The following is a 21043-nucleotide window of genomic DNA, read 5'->3' as shown; positions in this document are numbered from 1 at the left end:
AAAAATTTTGTTTAAAGAAGATACATCACTTCTTATTTTTCTCATTTTGAGAAGAAGCTATGTTTCATCTGGCAATAACTCCTCTCTCTTTCTCTCTGAGAATCTGTACAAAAGCAATATCTCAACTAAAATCAATTCTGAAAGATCTTTTATTAAAATGCATAATGCAGAAGACCCCAATTATATTTTCAGTACACCACTGCCATTTTGAGTAAACAAAGTCATCTCAGCAGGGTCACACTTTTAGCAAGAACTGCAGCCTAGAAATTAATTACTAGCGTGACGTACGTCAAAACAAATTTTTAAAAGAACAGAATGCAGTTGTAACCATGTTTTACCTATTTGTTTGTATGCACAATGAGTATTCTCTGGCATGTAAATATTCATTCATTCGGCATCTCACAGAAAAATAAAAAAGAGATTTATTGCCCACCTCTCTTTCCTGCACCCAGGTGAAACCTGAGTAAATAACAAGTGCTTAGTGAGTCAGAAAATAAGGACAGAATGCAGATGGTTATTTTGAAAGGCAGAAGTCATCTTCACACAAATAACTTAATTTTGAAACATTCAGTCTGCCTTCAAAAGAAGTTTTTCAAAGATATACATCAACACCGCCACCGCACTAAAGGTTATTACTTCACAGAAATCAAAGCTTCAAATAACACGTAACAGTGCTGCTGTTTCATAAAGAAGATTGTAATCTATACTAACAACAAACAAATAAGACAAAATAAAAAACTACCTGGGAACAAAATTCAGATTCCAAAGAATTTCAATTTTCTGCTAATTATAACAATATGTATTTAAATTAAACACATTTCTATAAATGAGAACATTTTAGCATCCAAGGGAAATCCAAACAGAAAACAAGGATTCAAGGAGAGGTACGCGAATTCTCTTTTGCATTTTAGTAGAAAATTATGTTCTAATCCTTTTCCCAATGTATACCTATATCAAATCATCACACTATATACTTCAAATGTCTCATAATTTCATTTGTCAATTATACCTCAAAAAAAAAAAGTGTACGATTTAAACTCATTAAAAAAAAAAAAAAGAAAGAAACCAACTTATGTCTCAAACTAAACAAAGACTTCTCTTATATTCCATATGCCACCTTATCTATAGGTCAACTTTTAAACCTCAAAATAGCCTCTTCTGGGAGGGAATATATAGAGTTATGACTGATTTGCATTGTATGGCAAAGGCCAATACAACACTGTAGAGCAATTATCCTTCCATCTTAAAAAAATCATATAAAAAAAAGTAAAACAACAAAAACCAAAAAAAAAAGTTGCCTCTTGTATGTGCATGAAAAATTAAAACATGTTTTCTGCAGTAATATACACACTAAAATACTTTGATTTTTTCAATCAAAGAAAAAAAGACACTGACCACATATTGAACCTCAGAATTTCGAAGCTAGAAGGCTTGCTCCAAGGCACACTGCACTGAGAATCTCGGGCCAGCCAGCACGCCAGGCCAGAACGAACTTTCTAATACATCGTGTTTTGTCATCAGGAAGATAGGAGCTAACTGTACAATTTTTCATATAAAAACAGACTTTTGAGACCCTTGTCTCCCAGAGTGCTTCATTCATGACCATTTTCTCTCTCATTTTGTGTATTACAGTAATTAACTTGACATCTTACCCTTAGTAGCTGTTTCTTACTGTGTCAGCTATGGTGGCCATGTAGCCACCTTAGATAAACACGAAGCTATAGGATGGGTCATTCTGACCATTGGGGTTGCTCTTTCAGCAGGACCAACTCATTCTACCCAGTCATCAGATTTAAGAACCAAGATAACAGTGGACTTCCCTGTGGTCCAGTGGTTAAGAATCCACCTGCCAATGGAGGGAACACAGGTTTGATCCCTGGTCCAGGAAGTTTTCACCTGCCATGGGGCAATTAAGACCATGTGCTGCAACTACTGAAGCCCAAACGCTAGGGAGCCCGTGTGCCCTAGTGGGCTCCATTCTTTCATCAACAGAGGCCACCACAGCATGAAGCCCTGCTCAACCACTAGCCCCAGCTCATCACAAATCGAGAAAGCCCACACGCAAACAGCCAGACCAGTCAAAAAAAAAAATACACTGGTTTTTTAATCCCATGCCTTAAAAATTAAGCTAACAACAACAAAAAAGACTACACAGTGATGGATAATTTCCCTTTGTAATTTTTTAAACCAGTCTCTACAAATAAACTTATTGAACAAAGCGTATCATTCTCTCATACTTCAATATTAGAAATTTAGCTAGTTACCTCTCTTAAAACAGTGCTTTTGTAGCCTCGATATAATCCTTGGATGCCCTGAAACAAATAAAAAGCCAAGAGCTCAGAAAGTCAGAATAGCAGAGACTTCTAAACAACAGTCTGCATAAAGCAGATTAACCTTTTCTAAAGTTTGAGTTTTAAGTTATTCAGTATGACAATCCTCCAAGAGGTTAAAGGTGCTAAACCGGCCTAAGGTACACAAAGCTCAGGTTAGCTTCCTTTCAAATGAGAACATCATTTGTAATAAAATAACAAAGCTGACTACAATTCAACTAAGCTTTACTAGTTTTCAACATTTCATCTCTTGGGGAAAAAAATACTTGAGATGCTTTAAACAAACGTATTTTCAAAAGCAAATGCACACAGAATGCTATCCTTTCATATAAAAACAAAATTATATTTATATTTTGTATTTTCAATCATCAGACATGATAAATTCATAAATAATCTCTCAAAAGTGATAAATACCTCTGGACAAGCCTTGATCTATTTAACTACCCACATGATTCAACAGGAACCGTTCCCTGGACTGATCTCATTCACACGATTAAATACTCAATGTCTCCTCATCAAGGTGACAGAGGGATCATTAAAAATAACTCTCCTAAAACCTGGACTCAATGAAATTTTCATGAGATTGATTTCCATTAAAAAAAAAAAAAAGATGTGGGCAGGGAGGGGGGGTCGGCTTCTGTACAAACTATAAAGAAAAGCAGCTCAATGGTCCCCAGTCACATGGTCAGCAAGCATGATTTCTGACCCACAGTTTAACATGAACCAGCATAAGACAAATTACAAGTATATATAAATATTATGACGCGGGTCACTATATCAGTCCATTACCACAGGTCTCTTCCATGGTCCTCAAATTCTGTAGTGATGTTTCAATACATCTTTATTCACTTCATATATTCACTATTTATTCTATTTCTGATTCTAAAAGAACAACAGGCCAATTACAATGTAGGACACATACTTAATTGTGTATTTGTTTAGAAATTTGAAAAAAAAATAAAATTGAAAATAAGAAATTGAAAAACAATGGAAAGGCAAAGATAATATTAGCATCAACAGTTGCTATAATTGGACAGTAAATTTAGCCTTAAGCTCTAAGGCTCCTGGGATGAGGGCCACAATATTCCTATCAGCTACAATAAAATATCCTCAATACGAGAGCTTAAAAACATATTCTCAGGACTCCCCTGGTGGCCCAGTGGCTAAGACTGTGCTCCCAACTCAGGGGACCCAGATTTGATCCCTAGTCCGGGAACTAGGTCCCTCATGCTACAGCTAAGACCCGATGCAGCCACAAAAAACACATATTCTCACCTCTTGACATAAGATGTTAGAGAAAATGTGAAATGTTCCTGAAGAAGCAGATACTTGTGCCCTCTGCTTAACTACTTCAGAAGGAACTCGAATCAGGCAGGCAACCTAAAATACATAAATTTAATTATATCCTTAAAACAAAGAAATTGTTATGAGAGTGGAAATTTTTTATAAGCAAAAAATGCCATTAAAGAAAAGCATAATGTACAGTGTTCACTGCAAGACATCAAAAGGGTTTTCTGTTTTTGTTTCTTTTTTAACCTAAAATACTCAGAGCATTAATGGATATGCACTGTTCTGTGGGGATCCTCCCACCTCCTGCCTCACTGCTCCAAGCACACCCATCTATATACCCCTCCATGGGAAGGAGCTCATGTATTCATTCTGAACTCCCAACACCTAGCAGGGCCTCTGGCGTTCACATGACAGCCATTTCAAACATGTCTGCTTGATGAATGAATCCAAAGTGCCTTAGCTTTACTGGAGTAATACACAATGACAGAGGCAAGACTGAAAAATCAGCTGATTACCCCAATCTTCCATTCCACTCCATTCCCAGCCTCAATCTGTTCACAGCTCCAGCACCCCTGACCTCCCCACCACTCAACAGCGGAGGAGTAACCCCAGGCACTCTTGGGCCCTGCTCTAGCATTTGAGTAGACTTAGGTCCTGCCTGGTCCATACTATTTGTTGACTAGACCAGTCAACAAATAACTGTAACATCACCCTTGGGAACATGCCAGCGTCAGTTACACAGCACCTCAATCTCACACTTCCAGGACTCTGCTTTCAGTAGCCCACTTATCTTTAGAGGAACAGTTAACAATAAAGAACTGGTCATATCAGAAGGGACTCTGCCCACTGGAGGACAGAAGGCAGCAGGGAACAGGGAGGGAGACACATAAACTGTTATTTTAAACTGTTATAATGGAAGTCCTATATTTAAGCCTCCACAGACCAAGCAGTCTGCCAAGGATACAAATTTTTTTCTCCAACTTGGAATTCACACACCTGACTCTGGTGTTCAGTGTTTTGTACACGGTTGAGGAAATTAATTTTAAAACTTTCAGAATATGCACTTCATATATATGAGGCACAATAAAAAATGTGGACACTTTTTCTTCATAACACATGGAGCAAAATGGAAACAAAAACAAAAAATTTAAGAAAACAATACCATCAAATAGGATACTTGCCATTTTCAATCTTCAGTCTCCTAATTCCCAATTTGAGATTACTACCCAATTTGGGTATTATATAAGGCTTTGTCTTTCTAATATTAAGTAGCTGTTAATATTAAGGTACAAACTGGGCTTCCCCAGTGGTTCAGCAGCGAAGACTCTGCCTGCCAATGCACGAGACTTGGGTTCAATCCCTGGGTCAGGAAGATCCACTGGAGAAGGAAATGACAACCCAATCCACACTATTCATGCCTGGGAAATCCCACTGACAGAGAAGCCTGCTGGGCTATAGACCATGGGGTCGCAAAGAGTTGGACACAACTTGCTGACTAAATAACAGCAATGACAAAGGTACAAATCAGCAAACTTTTTTTTTTTTTTTGCAGGTGCAGTCTTTACATTTTATTAACCATAGAAGATACTTTTTTAACGAGTCTAATAGAGACATTAACTGTGCAAAAGCTGATGATGTTTACAGTCTTAAATACAAGCACCAACACAGAAAGGATATTTTGTCAGTTCAGTTCAGTTCAGTCACTTAGTCGTGTCTGACTCTTTGCAACCCCATGAATTGCAGCATGCCAGGCACCCCTGTCCATCACCAACTCTCGGAGTTCAACCAAACTTATGTCCATCGAGTTGGTGATGCCATCCAGCCATCTCATCCTCTGTCGTCCCCTTCTCCTCCTGCCCCCAATCCCTCCCAACATCAGAGTCTTTTCCAGTGAGTCAACTCTTCACTTGAGGTGGCCAAAGTACTGGAGTTTCAGCTTTAGCATCATTCCTTCCAATGGACACCCAGGACTGATCTCCTTTAGAATGGACTGGTTGGATCTCCTTGCAGTCCAAGGGACTCACTCTCAAGAGTCTTCTCCAACACCACAGCTCAAAAGCATCAATTCTTCGGCACTCAGCTTTCTTCACAGTCCAACTTTCATATCCATACATGACAACTGGAAAAACCATAGCCTTGACTAGATGGATCTTTGTTGGCAAAGTAATGTCTCTGCTTTTTAATACGTTATCTAGGTTGGTCATAACTTTCCTTCCAAGGAGTAAGCGTCTTTTAATTTCATGGCTGCAATCACAATCTGCAGTGATTTTGGAGCCCAAAAAATTAAAGTCTGACGCTGTTTCCCCATCTATTTCCCATGAACTGATGGGACCAGAGGCCATGATCTTAGTTTTCTGAATGGTGAGCTGTAAGCCAACTTTTTCACTCTCCTCTTTCACTTTCATCAAGAGGCTTTCTAGTTCCTCTTCACTTTCTGCCATAAGGGTGGTGTCATCTGCATATCTAAAAGTCCATTAATTCTACACTTAAGAGGATCATTTCTTTATGTAAGCACAATCGCATTTATGAATTACACATGATATGTAGTTTAGGATCCATCTACATTATGCTTATAACTGCGTGCTGCTCCTAAGTCGCTTCAGTCGTGTCCAACTCCGTGCGACCCCATGGACTGCAGCCTACCAGGTTCCTCTGTCCATGGGATTTTCCAGGCAAGAGTACTGGAGTGGGTTGCCATTGCCTTCTCCTCAAACTTTTTATATAAACAATCAAACAGTAAATATTTTAGACTTTGCAAGCCACACAATCTCTGTCACTACAGTTGAACTACGCTGTGGGAACACAAAAACAGCCAAAGATAGTAATCCATATGTGAATGGTGCAACTGTGTTCCAATAAAACTTTATTTATAAAAATAGGCAATGGTTTGCCAACCCCTACTCTAGGCATAAACACTACCAAATCCTTCCTTCATATTCACCTCAACAAAAGCAAAGCACAAACAGAACAGATGTAGGTCTCAGCATCCCCAGGACACAAGGAACAGAGATGGTATGTGATGTGATTCTAGACGTCACAGAGTCAGCTAACATGGCCATATCCCCTCTGAAACATAGCTCCGAAGTAACAGTACTTTATGTGGATGCACTCTAACTGCTATAAGAGGGATAACAAAGGATTAATGAACTCACGTCATTTTTCTCCCCAAACTGACAAGACTTACAAAACAATATAACTACCTTGTTTTTCTTCATTCATCAATCACTTGAATGCTTTTTGTCTGCAAAGCTATTTGCAATTTGGGCCAGTTTATCTTTCCACCCATAGCCTCCTTTCAAATTTACTGATTCAGTTCAATAAAAATGGATGGAGCCAGATATGGCGCAAGAAACTGGCTGGTAAAGAAGACTAAGAAGCTGCCCTGACCTCAAAGTACCCACAGTCACATAACAAACAGTTTCAACAATACATGGCAAGAAATAGAATAAAACTTCCCAGAGGCAGAGATAAGTACCATAGCAAATGGAAAGGAGGGGTATTTAGTCCAACTTCCAGACTGGGGGAAAACGAAAACTGTCAGATATTCTGCCTTCAGAGAACCTTCCAAATGCGCAAGAATTAGCTGGCGAAGAAAAGTAAAAAGGGCATGATGGGGAGTGGAAACAGAAAAGCACACAAGTGTGAAGCAGGTGTTCTGGGCAACAGAGTCACCTTAGCTTCCAGTGTGTGCTCACCCAACCCGTTCCATACCACCAAAACTTCAAGTTCAAGGTCAGAAGACTGAACAGATGGCCAAGCAAGGAGGCCCTGTGTGCCACACAAAGAGGTTGGACTTCAATGCACAGACAATGGGAACAACTGGAAAAGCTTAGGCAGAGGATCTGCAGCGGCAACATAGACGGACTTGGAGGGCATTACATTGAGTGAAGTGAAACAGAGAAAGACAAGTACAGTATGATATCACTTACATGTGGAATCTAAAAAAAACAAATACGATGAACCAGTGACTATGACACAAGGAAGCAGACCCGCAGATACAGAATAACTGAGTAGTTACTAATGGGGAGAAGGAGTTGGGGAGGGGAGTTACAGTGGCAGGGGATTAAGCGGTACAAACTATCAGATATAAAATAAGGTACAAGGAAAAAATAAGCGAGAGGATAAACTGTCCAAAAGAGGGAACACAGCCAATAATTTACAATAAGTGGAGTATAATCTTTAAAAGTTGTAAACTATTGTATTATACACCTGTAACTTACATAATACTTTACATCAACTGTGTTTCAATTAAAAAAATACATAAAATACACAAAGTTTAGGCAGAAGAATGATAACCTGTGTGTGCTTTAGGGACATCACTCTGGCTGCAGCAGGTAGGAGAATACTTGGAAGATGAGAGAGAATGGTAAGAGGCAAAGAGGAAAGACAAAAAGAAAGCAAAAGACAAGCTCTAAGAGGGCTACAACAGTTCTGTAGACGATACCAGGACATGAATATAGTTCATAGAAGAAGAAATCTGAGTCAGGAGTTAAAGGAAAGGAACTGGTGACTGATAAGAGGTCAATATAGTGGTGCTGTTAAATGAGACCAGGGGTCAGAGGAGGAAAACAGGTTTAGAGTTTAGCCTGCGACATGTTGAGAAGTCTGTGACACATGTAAGGGGCTCTATCTGGTCAAGAAATTAGTATCTGACTAAAACTAGAAAGTAACAGGGCTAGAGATACAGACATAGAAATCATCAGCATTAAGTGGTATAGCTGGAACCAAGAGAGTGAATTAAATTACCTAAAAGGCAAAAGGGGAAGGTCAAAAGGTCAAGAACGGAATCCCAAGGAATACCCATTCTTATAAAGCAAACAAAAAGACTTGATCAGACATATGAGAAGGAAAAAACTGCTGCAGTGAACACCGGTCTTCTGTGGCTGCCCGGTTTTCAATTCTCACATGTGAGAGGCTCCCCTACTGAAGAAAACAAAAGGTGTCAGTCACTCTTCTCCCTGGCCATGTCCCCAACTTAGGCTTCACTTGTCAGTTACTCCCACCCGAGGGTTTGCATCCTGAGCGACACTGGCCAATCCTAGCCACCAGCCACGTGAGGCTACAGAGCACTGGCCAAGCTACAAATGCAACTGAAAGCTGCTGTAAACACAAAACACACAAAGGATGCTGAACGTCTTAGTGTCAAAAAATAATGTAAGCTATCCCATTAATAATTCTTTTATACTGATTACATGCTGAAAGGTTAATACTCTGGATACGTGTGGATTGAGAACTTGTATTAAAATCATCCAGCTAGCTTTTTATTTTTCACTTTTCTAATGTGCTTACTAGAAAATGTAAAATTACACCATTGTCTTATAGGATCTTTCTGTTGGGCAGTACTGTTCTGGGGCTACCGGGAGAGCAACATCCAAGGTCCAGGGTCCAGGGGCAGTGCCGGGGACAGCATCCTAACTGCACTGACCCTAAGGTACAGGCCTGATTGTGGTCCTTGCCATGGCTTCCCTTCCCATTCATTTCCCTCATTTTCCAGTCTTCCATCTATTCTAAGAGCCATCAAACAGTGTTCTGAGTCAATTGCAGAATCTCTTTTGGATAAAGCAGCAAAACACCAACTAGTGGCTTGGGTAATAAATGACGTTAAGTTGTCACCTAACAAGTATTTTGGTCAACATTTAGTGCAGAACTTCTACAAAGTGAGCTAGAATCCATGCTCTTTCTCTTTCCTTTCTGCCAGCGCTGGCGTACTGGCCTTTTATCCACAGGCTTGCTGCCTCATGAGTAATGTGACTCAAATATCCTCCAGCATGACCCGGTCACACAACTGGATTCCAGGCAAGAAGAAAAGGTCTTTTTTTTTTTTTTTTTTCAGATGCCCCCTAGTGGGAATCCACTTGGCCATCACTGTGTGACATGGCCACCCCCTTTTAGGAAGGCTAAGAATATGTAGATCAAGAAAACGGTTAGAGACATTGCCACTCAAAGCAAACCAAGGGAGAAAGAGAAAGCAGCAATGTCTGCCAACTTTCTGAACACCAACCTTTTTTCTCACACGATAGCCAAGATGAATTTCAACTGCAAGCAACCAAGAATGCTACTCGACAGCTGACAGTCAAGGGGACCAGAAGTCTCAGAGGGAGATTTCCAGAATAATGGGTCACGAGTCTCAACCAGTGCACACATTAGGATTAGTGAAGGTCCCAAGAATGGTTCCAGTGGAGAGCTGGGCCAGGAGAGTGAATTCACACTGAATTACAGTGAATTCACAAGTGATTCAGAGATAGAGATGGGCAAGTGTGGACAACTCCTAAAGAAAGCTGGGGGAGACATTAGGAGAGAGAGTTTAGGATGGTAAAAATATCTGTACATAGGATGAGGGAAAGTTGTAACAGCAAGGCAGAAGTTGACAATTTAGGAAAGAAATGGGATGACATGTGAAAACCCCCGAGACTATGAAAAAGATAGAGCCAGGGGCCCAAGCACATGCCTGCACCACGGGGGCACCATCCCTCTAATTGCGCTGCCTTCAGCACAGGGTGCCATTCTGCATCCAAACTGGGCTGTTCATTCAGGACTTGGCTCCAGGAGGGGATGAGCAGTGGGCTGGGTGAAGAGCTTCAGACTTAGTCAGTGGTCCCAGCTGTGTCAGTGAACTCTCAAGCATTCCCATCGCCTTCTGGGGTCTAGCTTTTCATTTGACTTGTACTAGAAATCTTCATCATACCCTTTTAGGCTTTGATTTCTATAATTCTTAATTTTTGCCCATCATACTCTTTTTTAAGCTCAAAAAATTCTCTTTATTCTCCAAATAAACTATTTCCTGACTATTCTCATCCCCCCAAAAAAAATTTCAATTGAAAATTTTTCACTTAACTTATGCCATACAGTTTTTGAAAATATACTGCTTTCTCTCATACTAAACATAAATAATCTGAGGGCAAAAACATGCATTAAATTTACTAATCAACTGGAATCAACAGGGGTGGGAGAGGGGACAGGAAATGCTCTAGTTTATTTTTTTCCAAGTTGATTTTAGGTTTAATTGACAAAACTGCATCTACCATTTTTTGGTATTATGTAGAAAGTAAATAAAACTACCCAAGAAAAGGGGCAATGCCAAAAATTAATCATTTCCACAGAAAAACATTACCAATACTTCAGAATTTTCTAAATACATTTTTTTCCTTTGAACTGAATAGACTATTTTTATATGTATCAATAGTTACAAAAAGAATAGAAAAAACCGAGTGGGATTACAGGTGATTTTTCGCCTTTTCTGCCCACTTGCATTTTCTAAATTCTCCACAATGAACATGTATAATTACTTCATAAGTTTCTTTAACATAATTTCAAAGGGCAAAAACATTTGTTTTGAACTAAACATTTTAAGTGAGGAACAAAATAAAATTAGAAGACTACTTAAAATATGCTTTTACAAACAATCCTACTTATTAGCCCTGACAAAAAGAACATTTAGTTTCAATTTTAACACACACACACATTAAATAGCTTACGACTAACTAAAACTGGATATAAATTATGTTATTTTTGGTAAGAGTGCAAACTTCTAAAGCCATATTTATAAGCCAGGATAGAAAATAAAGTCCACTGAAACTTACATGAACCTTACAGGGCAGTTCCCAGCATCTAAAACTCATTATAGAAATGAAAAATAAATAAGAAAGAGAAAAGAAAGAAAAGGGTACACTAACTCCTTGTATTTTTCAACTCAAGAGGTCAAGAGTGAAATACGACCCCAATATGTCAAGAAAATAGGAATTGTCCACTTTTGTGCCTCAGCATAAATATTTATGGAACTTCATGCTTCATAACCCTCCATGTTCTTATGTTGATTTTTATTTCTTAAAAATACAGCAGCAGAAGAGAAATTCTGTAAAGGTTCTCAGACGAAAAACAATCTAACTAACAGAAGAGGTACAAAGCACCCAGCATGGCTTCCTGACTTCCCTGGCACGGCAATTTTGGCCAAAGAGGCCACAACGTAATGCTTCTATTTCCTTCGGCAGCTCCCTGGCCTTCCATTTGGTTTTCTATTAACTCTGAACTTTCTTAGATTTGAATCTGAGCCACAACAGAGTATTTCACTGCACAGGAACAAAAACATGTTACAGCCTCATGGCTGCATGAAAGGAAATAAAGGCAATGTCGTCTGAGGGTCTTGGGGTATATCCATTCTTCACAGCATCCTTTCCGCAGGCGCCTGGGGTTCAGTGTGAATCCATGACACAGGGACGGTGACATTTTCATTAAACCCCAAAATGTTGTATATGTTAAAGCTCTATCAAAAGACAAGACAAATAAGGCTTTTCATAAAGAAAATACATGTCTCACTTTTTTTTTTTAATCAATGTTCAAATGCAATACTGACCTCAGGGGAATTTAATATACCAAAACTCTGATGAACTTCAGATTGAGAATGATTACAAAAACATGAAAGTTGCTACCAAGACTTTTCTTTTGTTGACATAAATAAAAACTCTTCTAATATGTTTTTATTTTTGAAATGGGGAGCAGAATATCTTTTAGTATTCATGGAACACCAAGATGCAAAACTACAAGTCCTAAGAGTAAGTGTATGAAAGGAAAGAAAATCACAGTTAACATCGGTCTGATATTAGGTAAAACGAGTGAAGGCAGAGGAAAAGAGAAGACAGAAGCTGCTAGAACACCCTGGTTCTTTCATTGCCCTACCCAAGCCCCACACCTCCACACATCATTTGCCAGTCATTAACAGTCTCACCCCTAACCTCTCACTCTTGAAACCCTCTTCGAACTTGCTGGGTATCATCCACAGTAACTTGTATTAACACTATCTTTTACCCAACTATTTCAACACAGTTTACACACCACAAAAAAATACCTGACTTAAGACTTTTCCATAGGAAACTTAATAAATGGCCTAAAAATATTAATTTCATCAGTTCAGTTGCTCAGTCATGTCCAACTCTTTGCAACCCCATGAATCGCAGCACGCCAGGCCTCCCTGTCCATCACCAACTCCCGGAGTTCACCCAGACTCACGTCCATCGAGTCAGTGATGCCATCCAACCATCTCATCCTCTGTCGTCCCCTTCTCCTCTTGCCCCCAATCCCTCCCAGCATCAGAGTCTTTCCCAATGAGTCAACTCTTCGTATGAGGTGGCCAAAATACTGGAGTTTCAGCTTCAGCATCATTCCTTCCAAGGAAATCCCAGGGCTGATCTCCTTCAGAATGGACTGGTTGGATCTCCTTGCAGTCCAAGGGACTCACAAGAGTCTTCTCCAACACCACAGTTCAAAAGCATCAATTCTTCGGTGCTCAGCCTTCTTCACAGTCCAACTCTCACATCCATACATGACCACAGGAAAAACCATAGCCTTGACTAGATGGACCTTTGTTGGCAAAGTAATGTCTCTGCTTTCCAATATGTTATCAAGGTTGGTCATAACTTTTCTTCCAAGGAGTAAGCGTCTTTTAATTTCACGGCTGCAGTCACCACCTGCAGTGATTTTGGAGCCCCCAAAAATAAAGTCTGACATTGTTTCCACTGTTTCCCCATCTATTTCCCATGAACTGATGGGACCAGATGCCATGATCTTCGTTTTCTGAATGTTGAGCTTTAAGCCAACTTTTCACTCTCCAATATGAAATATTAATTTCATATTAGAAGCTAATTATGTCAGTATTTAACATATAAATCAATCTGAGACAGAAGTTAATGAAGGTCAGGGAACTACATGCCCTAGGAAGCAAGGGTAAAATCCAAATCTTTTGATTATCATCTCCAGAATTTTTTCATTGAAGTATAATTGATTTACAATGTTATATTACTTTCGGCTACAGCAAAGTGATTCAGTTTTATATACATCTCCTTTATCAGATTCTTTTCCATCATAGTTTATTATAAGACACTGCATATTGGTCCCTGTGCTATACAATAGGTCCTTGCCGTTTATTTTATATATAGTTGTTTGTATCTGCTAACCCCCAGCTCCTAAGTTATCTCTTCATCCTTTTCCCTTTGGTAACTCTAAGTTTGTTGTCTATGTCTGTTTCTGTTTTGTAAATAACTTTTTTTTTTTTTAAACTTTACAATATTGTATTAGTTTTGCCAAACATCGAAATGAATCCGCCACAGGTATACACGTGCTCCCCATCCTGAACCCTCCTCCTTCCTCCCTCCCCATACCCTCCCTCTGGGTCGTCCCAGTGCACCAGCCCCAAGCATCCAGTATCGTGCATTGAACCTGGACTGGCGACTCGTTTCATACATGATTATTATACATGTTTCAATGCCATTCTCCGAAATCTTCCCACCCTCTCCCTCTCCCACAGAGTCCAAAAGACTGTTCTATACATCAGTGTCTCTTTTGCTGTCTTGTACACAGGGTTATTGTTACCATCTTCCTAAATTCCATATACATGCATTAGTATACTGTATTGGTGTTTTTCCTTCTGGTTTACTTCACTCTGTATAATAGGCTCCAGTTTCATCCACCTCATTAGAACTGATTCAAATGTGTTCTTTTTAATGGCTGAGTAATACTCCATTGTGTATATGTACCATAGCTTTCTTATCCATTCATCTGCTGATGGGCATCTAGGTTGCTTCCATGTCCTGGCTATTATAAACAGTGCTGCGATGAACACTGGGGTACACATGTCTCTTTCACTTCTGGTTTCCTCAGTGTGTATGCCCAGCAGTGGGATTGCTGGATCATAAGACATATAAGTGATATTATCTTATCTTTTCTGACTTGACTTATATGATATTCTCTAGGTCCACCATGTTGCTGCAAATGGCATTATTTCATTTTTATGGCTAAGTAATATTCCACTGTGTGTGTTATTCAATTGCCCAGTCATGTCCAACTCTTTGGGACCCCATGGACTACAGCACACCAGGCCTCCCTGTCCCTCACCATCTCCCGAAGTTTGCCAAGTTCATGTTCACTGCATCAAAGATGCCATCCAGCCATCTCGTCCTGTGACGCCCTCTTCTCCTTCTGCCCTCAATCTTTCCCAGGAGTCTTCCCCAGCACCACAGTTCTTTATGGTATTATACATAATACATACATTTATATGTACATATATGTATACATCTTTATTCATTCATCTGTTGATGGACATGGACATTTAGGTTGATTCTACATCGTGGCTACTAGAGTGATGCTATGAACACTGGGGTTTATGTATTTTTTTGAATTATAGTTTTCTCCAGATATATGCCCAAGAGTAGGACTGCTGGACCGTGTGGCAACTCTATTTTCAGTTTTCTAAGGAACTGCCTTACTCTTTTTCCATAATGGGTGCACCAATTTACATTCCTACCAAGAGCGTAGTAGGGTTCCCTTCTCTCTACCCCTCTCCAGCATTTACTATTTGCAGACTTTTTGATGATAGTCATTCTGACCAGTGTGAGGTAATACCTCACTGATGTTTTCATTTGCATTTCTCTAATAATTAAAAATGCCAAGCATCTTTTCATGTGCCTACTGATCAACTGGATGTCGTCTTTGGAGAAATGTCTATTTAGGTCTTCTGTCTATTTTCTGATTGCCGTTTTTTTTGTTGTTTGGTTATTGAGCTATATGAACTGTGTGTGTATTTTGGAAATTAAGCTCTTGTCAGTCACACTGTTTGCAAATAGTTCCTCCAAGTCCACAGGAAGCTTTTTTGTTTTGTTTATGATTTCCTTTGGTGGCTCAGACGGTAAAGAATCCACCTGCAATGCAAGAGACCCGGGTTCGATCCCTGGGTCGGGAAGATCCCCTGGAGAAAGTAATGGCAATCTACTCCAGTATTCTTGCCTGGAGAATTCCATGGACAGAGAAGCCTGGCGGACTACAGTCCACGGGGTCACAAAGAGTTGGACAAGACTGAGCAACGTACACTTTCACTTTGCTGTGCAAAAGCTTCTAAGTTTGATAGGTCCCATTTGTTTAGTTTTGCTTTTTTATTGCCTTGGAAGACTGATGCAGATTTTTCATTAAATATATATCATATTTACAAGCAGCTAATGAACTTAAAGGTTCCAGGTTTAATTATCAGCTAATTCTTCATGTTTAAACCAGCCATAATAAGTTCAACAGAAACTTAAAAACTGAGCCAATCGAAGTTTAATCACGAAGTAAAGCTGCTTTCAAACTGTGGTGCTGGAGAAAACTCTTGAGAGTTCCTCAGCAGGGAGATCAAACCAGTCAATCCTAAAGGAAAACAACCGTGAATATTCACTGGAAGGACTGATGCTAAAGCTCCAATACTTTGGCCACCTGATGCAGAGACCCAACTCACTGAAAGAGACTCTGATGCTGGGAAAGATTGAGGGCAGGAGGAGAAGGGGTCAACAGAGGATAAGATGGTTGGATGGCATCATCGACTCAATGCACATGAGTTTGAGCAAACTCCAGGAGATAGTGAAGGACAGGGAAGTCTACCGTGCTGCAGTCCATGGGGTCACAAAGAGTCAGACACGACTTAGTGACTGAGCAACAACAAAAAATCAGCTTTAGACTTTGCACAGTAAACTCCAAGTGGCAAGTTAATGAGAGAGAAACAGAGACAAAGAGACACACAGAAAATGAGAATTCAGGGCACCCCCCAAAAATTTTTAAAGCAGTTTATTTACTTGTATTTTATTCTATGTTCCCAAAATTCTTTCTAGAAAACAAGTTTTCAAATTAAGAATATCTAACACTACCTTTTTTGACACCACCATTTAAATTTAAAACCCCTGCCATTTCCTTGGAGAAGGAAATAGCAACCCACTCCAGTGTTCTTGCCTGGAGAATCCCAGGGATGGAGGAGCCTGGTAGGCTGCTGTCTCTGGGGTCTCACAGAGTCGGACACGACTGAAGTGACTCAGCAGCACAGTTCATCTGCTTGTCAATTCTGCCATCTTCTGGTTATAAATGGAATCACAGTTGTTGATAAAACAGAAAAAGCAATTGATAAATCCTACTATACCTTCCTTGTGCTTAAGTCCCTCAGTCATGTCTGACTGTTTTGTGACTCCATGGACTGTCCAGCCAGGCTCCTCTGTCCACGGAATTCTCCAGGCAAGAACACTGGAATGGGCTGCCGTGCCCTCCTCCAGACCTTCCCAATGCAGGGACTGAAGCCAGGGCTCCTGCACTGCAGGCGGATTCTTTACTGTCTGAGCCACAGGGAAGCCCAATATCTCCCTTAGAGTTTAAATTATATCCACTGATACTGAGGTGTAAGTTCACTATGCCTTTCCTCCTTATAAGCCTCTTTACACATATACAAAGAGCCAATGAGCATAAAGAGAGATTTTTTTTACATATATGTCTTCTCTTCCCTGACAAAACTAACAAACTTGATAATCCAGACTCTACACAAAAAGTTAAGAGTCCTCTCAACAAAAATAATTATATCTTTTAGGCCCTGTGTCCAGAAGTTGTTTATAAAATCTCACAGAACTCAGAAGTAAACTTCCAATGACTCAAGTTCTTCGTGTAGTCGCTCAGTTTTGTCCAACTCTTTGTGACCCCATGGACTGTAACCCACCAGGCTCCTCCATGCATGGAATTTTCTAGGCAAGAGTACTGGAGTGGGTTGCCATTTCCTTCTCCAGGGGATCTTCCCAACCCAGGGATCGAACCCGGGTCTCCCACATTGTGGGCAGACGCTTTACCATCTAAGCCACCAGGGACATTACCCAAGTAAAACAGCATCCATCTCCAGTTCTGCCACTTTTAAAAGATATAAAAAGTAGAAATTGAAGGTCTAATATGTGTTTAACTATTCACTTAGCAATGGTATTTTATTTTCCACAGCAGCTGGAAAACCTTGAGTACATCGCTATATGTCTTTGAATTTCAATTTCTTTGTTTTCTGGAACTGACAGCCTTCACAAATCTGTAAAAGTCTAAGAATGTGCCGAACCAATTTTTAATAAACATTTTACATTATCAGACACTATGCTGAGCATTTTAGAAGTGTTGTATCACTTAAGCTTTACAAGAACTCTGAGTGGGGTAGCGTTAACCCAATTTTTCTGGATAAGGAAAACAACAGCTCAGTAAGGTTGTGTAAACGGCCTGCGTGCATGTGTGCTCGGTAGCTTCAGTCACTCTTTGAGAACCCATGCACTGCAGCCCACCAGACTCCTCTGTCCACGGGATTCTCCAGTCAAGAATACTGGAGTGGGTTGCCATGCCCTCTCCTCCAGAGGATCATCCCACCCCAGGAATCGAACCCGTGTCTCCTGCACTGCAGGCGGATTCTTTACTGCTTAGCCACCGGGGAAGCCCTGTAAATGATCTGCAGACACAGAGTAAATACACAAATAAAGACACAATTCCAACCCTGATCTCTGTAACTTGACAGCTCATGATCCATACTCTGCCTCCTTACAGAGGCCCTCAAAATAGTCTCTACCTACCTAGTAAATGTATCCAACTTCTTTATATATCCCTCAAGGACAGGGGTCAAAATTTCTTATTCTATGCTTCTTAGCCCCAATCACAGTACTAGATAAATAATAGGCACTTCAAGTATCTATAAATTCTGTAGTTTAAGTCAGATTCTTCAACTTCATTATCCTATATGAAAATCATACCCATCATTTCTATAAAGCTGAGCTTAATATGGGCAGCATAAACTGACACTGCTCTTAAATAAAAAGCCAACACAGAGCTCCCCCACCACCCCACACAAACTTCATAAGATAATCAGTAAAACACACTGGCCAAGGTCATGAGTCAACACCACTTGAATGAATGCTGCCTATCACATTAGGGAGAAAAAAGTCCATACAACAGAAAGTCCAAAATCTGTTGGAGAAAGAAGCCATAAAGAAAGCAGTGGAATGGTGTGTAAGCAGCTCCTTGACAAGAGCCACCAGGAACAATCTCTCAGCACATCCACGCTGATTCTTTAAATGAATAACTACCAGCAGGATCATCGCCACATGGGGGTTATGCCAGGCCCTGCCCTCTCTCCCCTTCTGCTTCCTCCCCTTTCCACGCTCAGCTCAGGCTCAGAAGGCTGGGACAGCTGAAGAGCTGGGGTGTGCTTCTGAGCAGAGCTCAGGAGACTGAGACGAGCTCAAGCACACACACAACACAGCCACAACAAGCTAGCAAAGGCCCCCATGAGGAATCGCGCTGAAGGAATGCTGCAGGAGAGGCTTTCCAAAGACAGACCCCACCTGGGTTCTCATGAACTCACCTTCTCCTTCTGCATCCCACGCCCTGCCTCAACAGGGACTCTGATCAGCTCTCTCTCCTTGAGATTTGTACAAGTCTCCTCGCCTCCATTCACACACCATGCCCACTTCCACACTGCTGCCGGAGGCTGCTCTTAAACCACCAACCCTAAGGTGCTCTGCTCAAACCTTCAAAGCGTAACAGCCAATAACTCCTCAGCATAGCAGGCAGGGCCCTCCAGGATGGTGTAGTCCCATCTGTGAGCCATGTGGAACTTGCAAGCATCCTCTAACAAGGGCTTTGCCTGAGTTCGAGAGCCTTCCCTGTACCAGCCCACCTCACCATCATCCTCTAAAACCAGCTCAAGGACAAGCTATTCTCTGAGGCCTTTCCTGACCCAACACCCATCCATCCACTCGAATTCATTTCCCCTAAAATACCTGGACCCCTTTACTGTGCATCCACGCTTCCATGTCCATCTGCATGTCTTCACTGCAAGCCTCTAAAGGAAGTATTTTATCCTCACTGCCAAAAACACACTGAGGCCTTCTTCAGGTCTAAATCCACACTGCAAAGTCGGGATAACAAAAGTGGTGGAGGAAACTAAGAGGAGCTGAACAAAAGCAGCTGAGATAAAGGAAATGAAGAAGTCCAAATGAGGAAAGGATAGCAAAAGGGAAAGCAATAGGAAGGTGGTTCTTCTTACAAATCTGGAGACAATTCTTTCTATAATTCTTATTCTTTCGTGTTCTTAAGAAGGACTTACGGGACTTCCCTGGTGGCTCAGTGGTAAAGAATCTGCCTGCTAATGCAGGACACAGGGGTTCAAGCCCTAGTGCAAGAAGATCCCATATGCTGTGGAGCAACTAAGGCTGTGTGCCACAACTAATGAACCTGGGCTCTAGAGCCCATGCCTGCAACAAGAAGATATCGCACTGAAAAGCCCACACGCTGCAAGGAAGAGTAGCCCCCAGTCTTCACAATGAGAGAAAAGCCCACACAGCACCAAGGACCCAGCACAGCCAAATAAATAAATGCATGTGCGTGCTAAGTCGCTTCAGTCATATCCAACTCTTTGCAACCCTATGGACATATAGCCCGCCAAGCCCCTCCACATGGGATTCTTCAAGCAAGAATACTGAGGTGGGTTACCATGCCCTCCTCCAAGGGATCTTCCCCACCGAGGGATTTAACCTGAGTCTCTTACGTCTCTTGCACTGGCAGGTAGGTTCTTCACTTGCTCTTAGCCAGAAGGCCAAGAAGTGATTGGCAGTAGGTTCTTTACCACTAGTGCCACCTGGGAAGCCCCATATATAAGTTTTTTTAAAAGAAGAAAGAGGAATTATCAAGTCTGCCTTATGTACTTAATGTTTCTAAAGTAGAAAGGTTCCCCAGCCCACTGGAAAATGAACAGACAGAACAGGGCAAAAAGCCCCCTTGGAAGAGGCATGTGCTCAGATTCATCAAAAAACAAAGTGCCTGAGAGAGTGTGGCTGGGTATCTAACAGTACGGCTGCAGCTTCTAATTGTCTAACAAACTTCCCAGCACTGTCTGTACACTCCTGCCTTCAAGCATCTTAACACACACAGGTATTTTCACCTGCAGCATTCCCGCGAGCTTCCTCCTGACTTGACAGCAATCCTGCACTTCAGTGACGCCCATCTTATTTTCCACTCAGCTTATCGTCCATAACTTGATTACACAACTGCACAGGAGTCTAACAAACTGCTAACACAATTTCAAATGAGAGTGCATCTCTATTAATTTATGGATATTCAAAACCTTTCATGATCATTTCAAAAGATGAAACATATTTCAAAATTTATCAACCTTTCTATTTTTTTGCTCAGTGGTTCTTCTTAAAAAAGGTCAGTAAACATCATGAAAAGCACTTTAAAACATGCTATGAACAACATAATCAAAAACAGCTTAAATCCCCACTGAGGGAAAATATAAAATAATAAGTAACACATACAACTGTGCTGTGTAGCCGGTAACACTCCTGACAACAATGCATCTAATCCTCTAAGCAGCCAATTTAGTGGTGAAGCTGAATAAAAATGATGTGCTTAACCCATATCTGACATTCAACAAACCCCTGGAATGACTACTGTAGGAAGTAGCTCCACTGACCTTGTCAGTTGCTACAGTAGCAAATTACAGCCTACACTACTTTCACTTTCAAGGCTCTTCCAGGCAGGACTGGCCTTGAAAATGCTGCATGAAATGCTCACTCTGACTTCAAAATCTCCACGTGTGAATACACTGCCACCCTCAAAAACTAACC

At 40.8% G+C, this 21043-nt stretch overlaps 1 protein-coding gene across 4 annotated transcripts in view; it reads right to left on the bottom strand.

The window, feature by feature from the left end:
- SLC25A26 (solute carrier family 25 member 26) overlaps positions 1–21043 on the bottom strand; it is a 146860-nt gene that overhangs the window by 112626 nt on the left and 13191 nt on the right. For 3 of the 4 annotated variants that reach the window (XM_027522467.1, XM_027522469.1, XM_027522468.1), the window contains exons 4-5: positions 3606–3710; positions 2265–2312 (exon numbers count right to left, since the gene is read on the bottom strand). The exons of the other annotated variant lie outside the window; for it this stretch is intronic. In XM_027522467.1, the coding sequence (XP_027378268.1) occupies positions 2265–2312; positions 3606–3710 (153 nt within the window). The remainder of the gene's footprint in view (positions 1–2264; positions 2313–3605; positions 3711–21043) is intronic. 4 annotated transcript variants of the gene reach the window in all.

This window comes from Bos indicus x Bos taurus, chromosome 22, assembly GCF_003369695.1.
Source record: "Bos indicus x Bos taurus breed Angus x Brahman F1 hybrid chromosome 22, Bos_hybrid_MaternalHap_v2.0, whole genome shotgun sequence".
NCBI lineage: Eukaryota > Metazoa > Chordata > Mammalia > Artiodactyla > Bovidae > Bos > Bos indicus x Bos taurus.
Note: the sequence above shows the minus strand (reverse complement) of the source record. Positions and strands in the feature narration are given on the sequence as shown.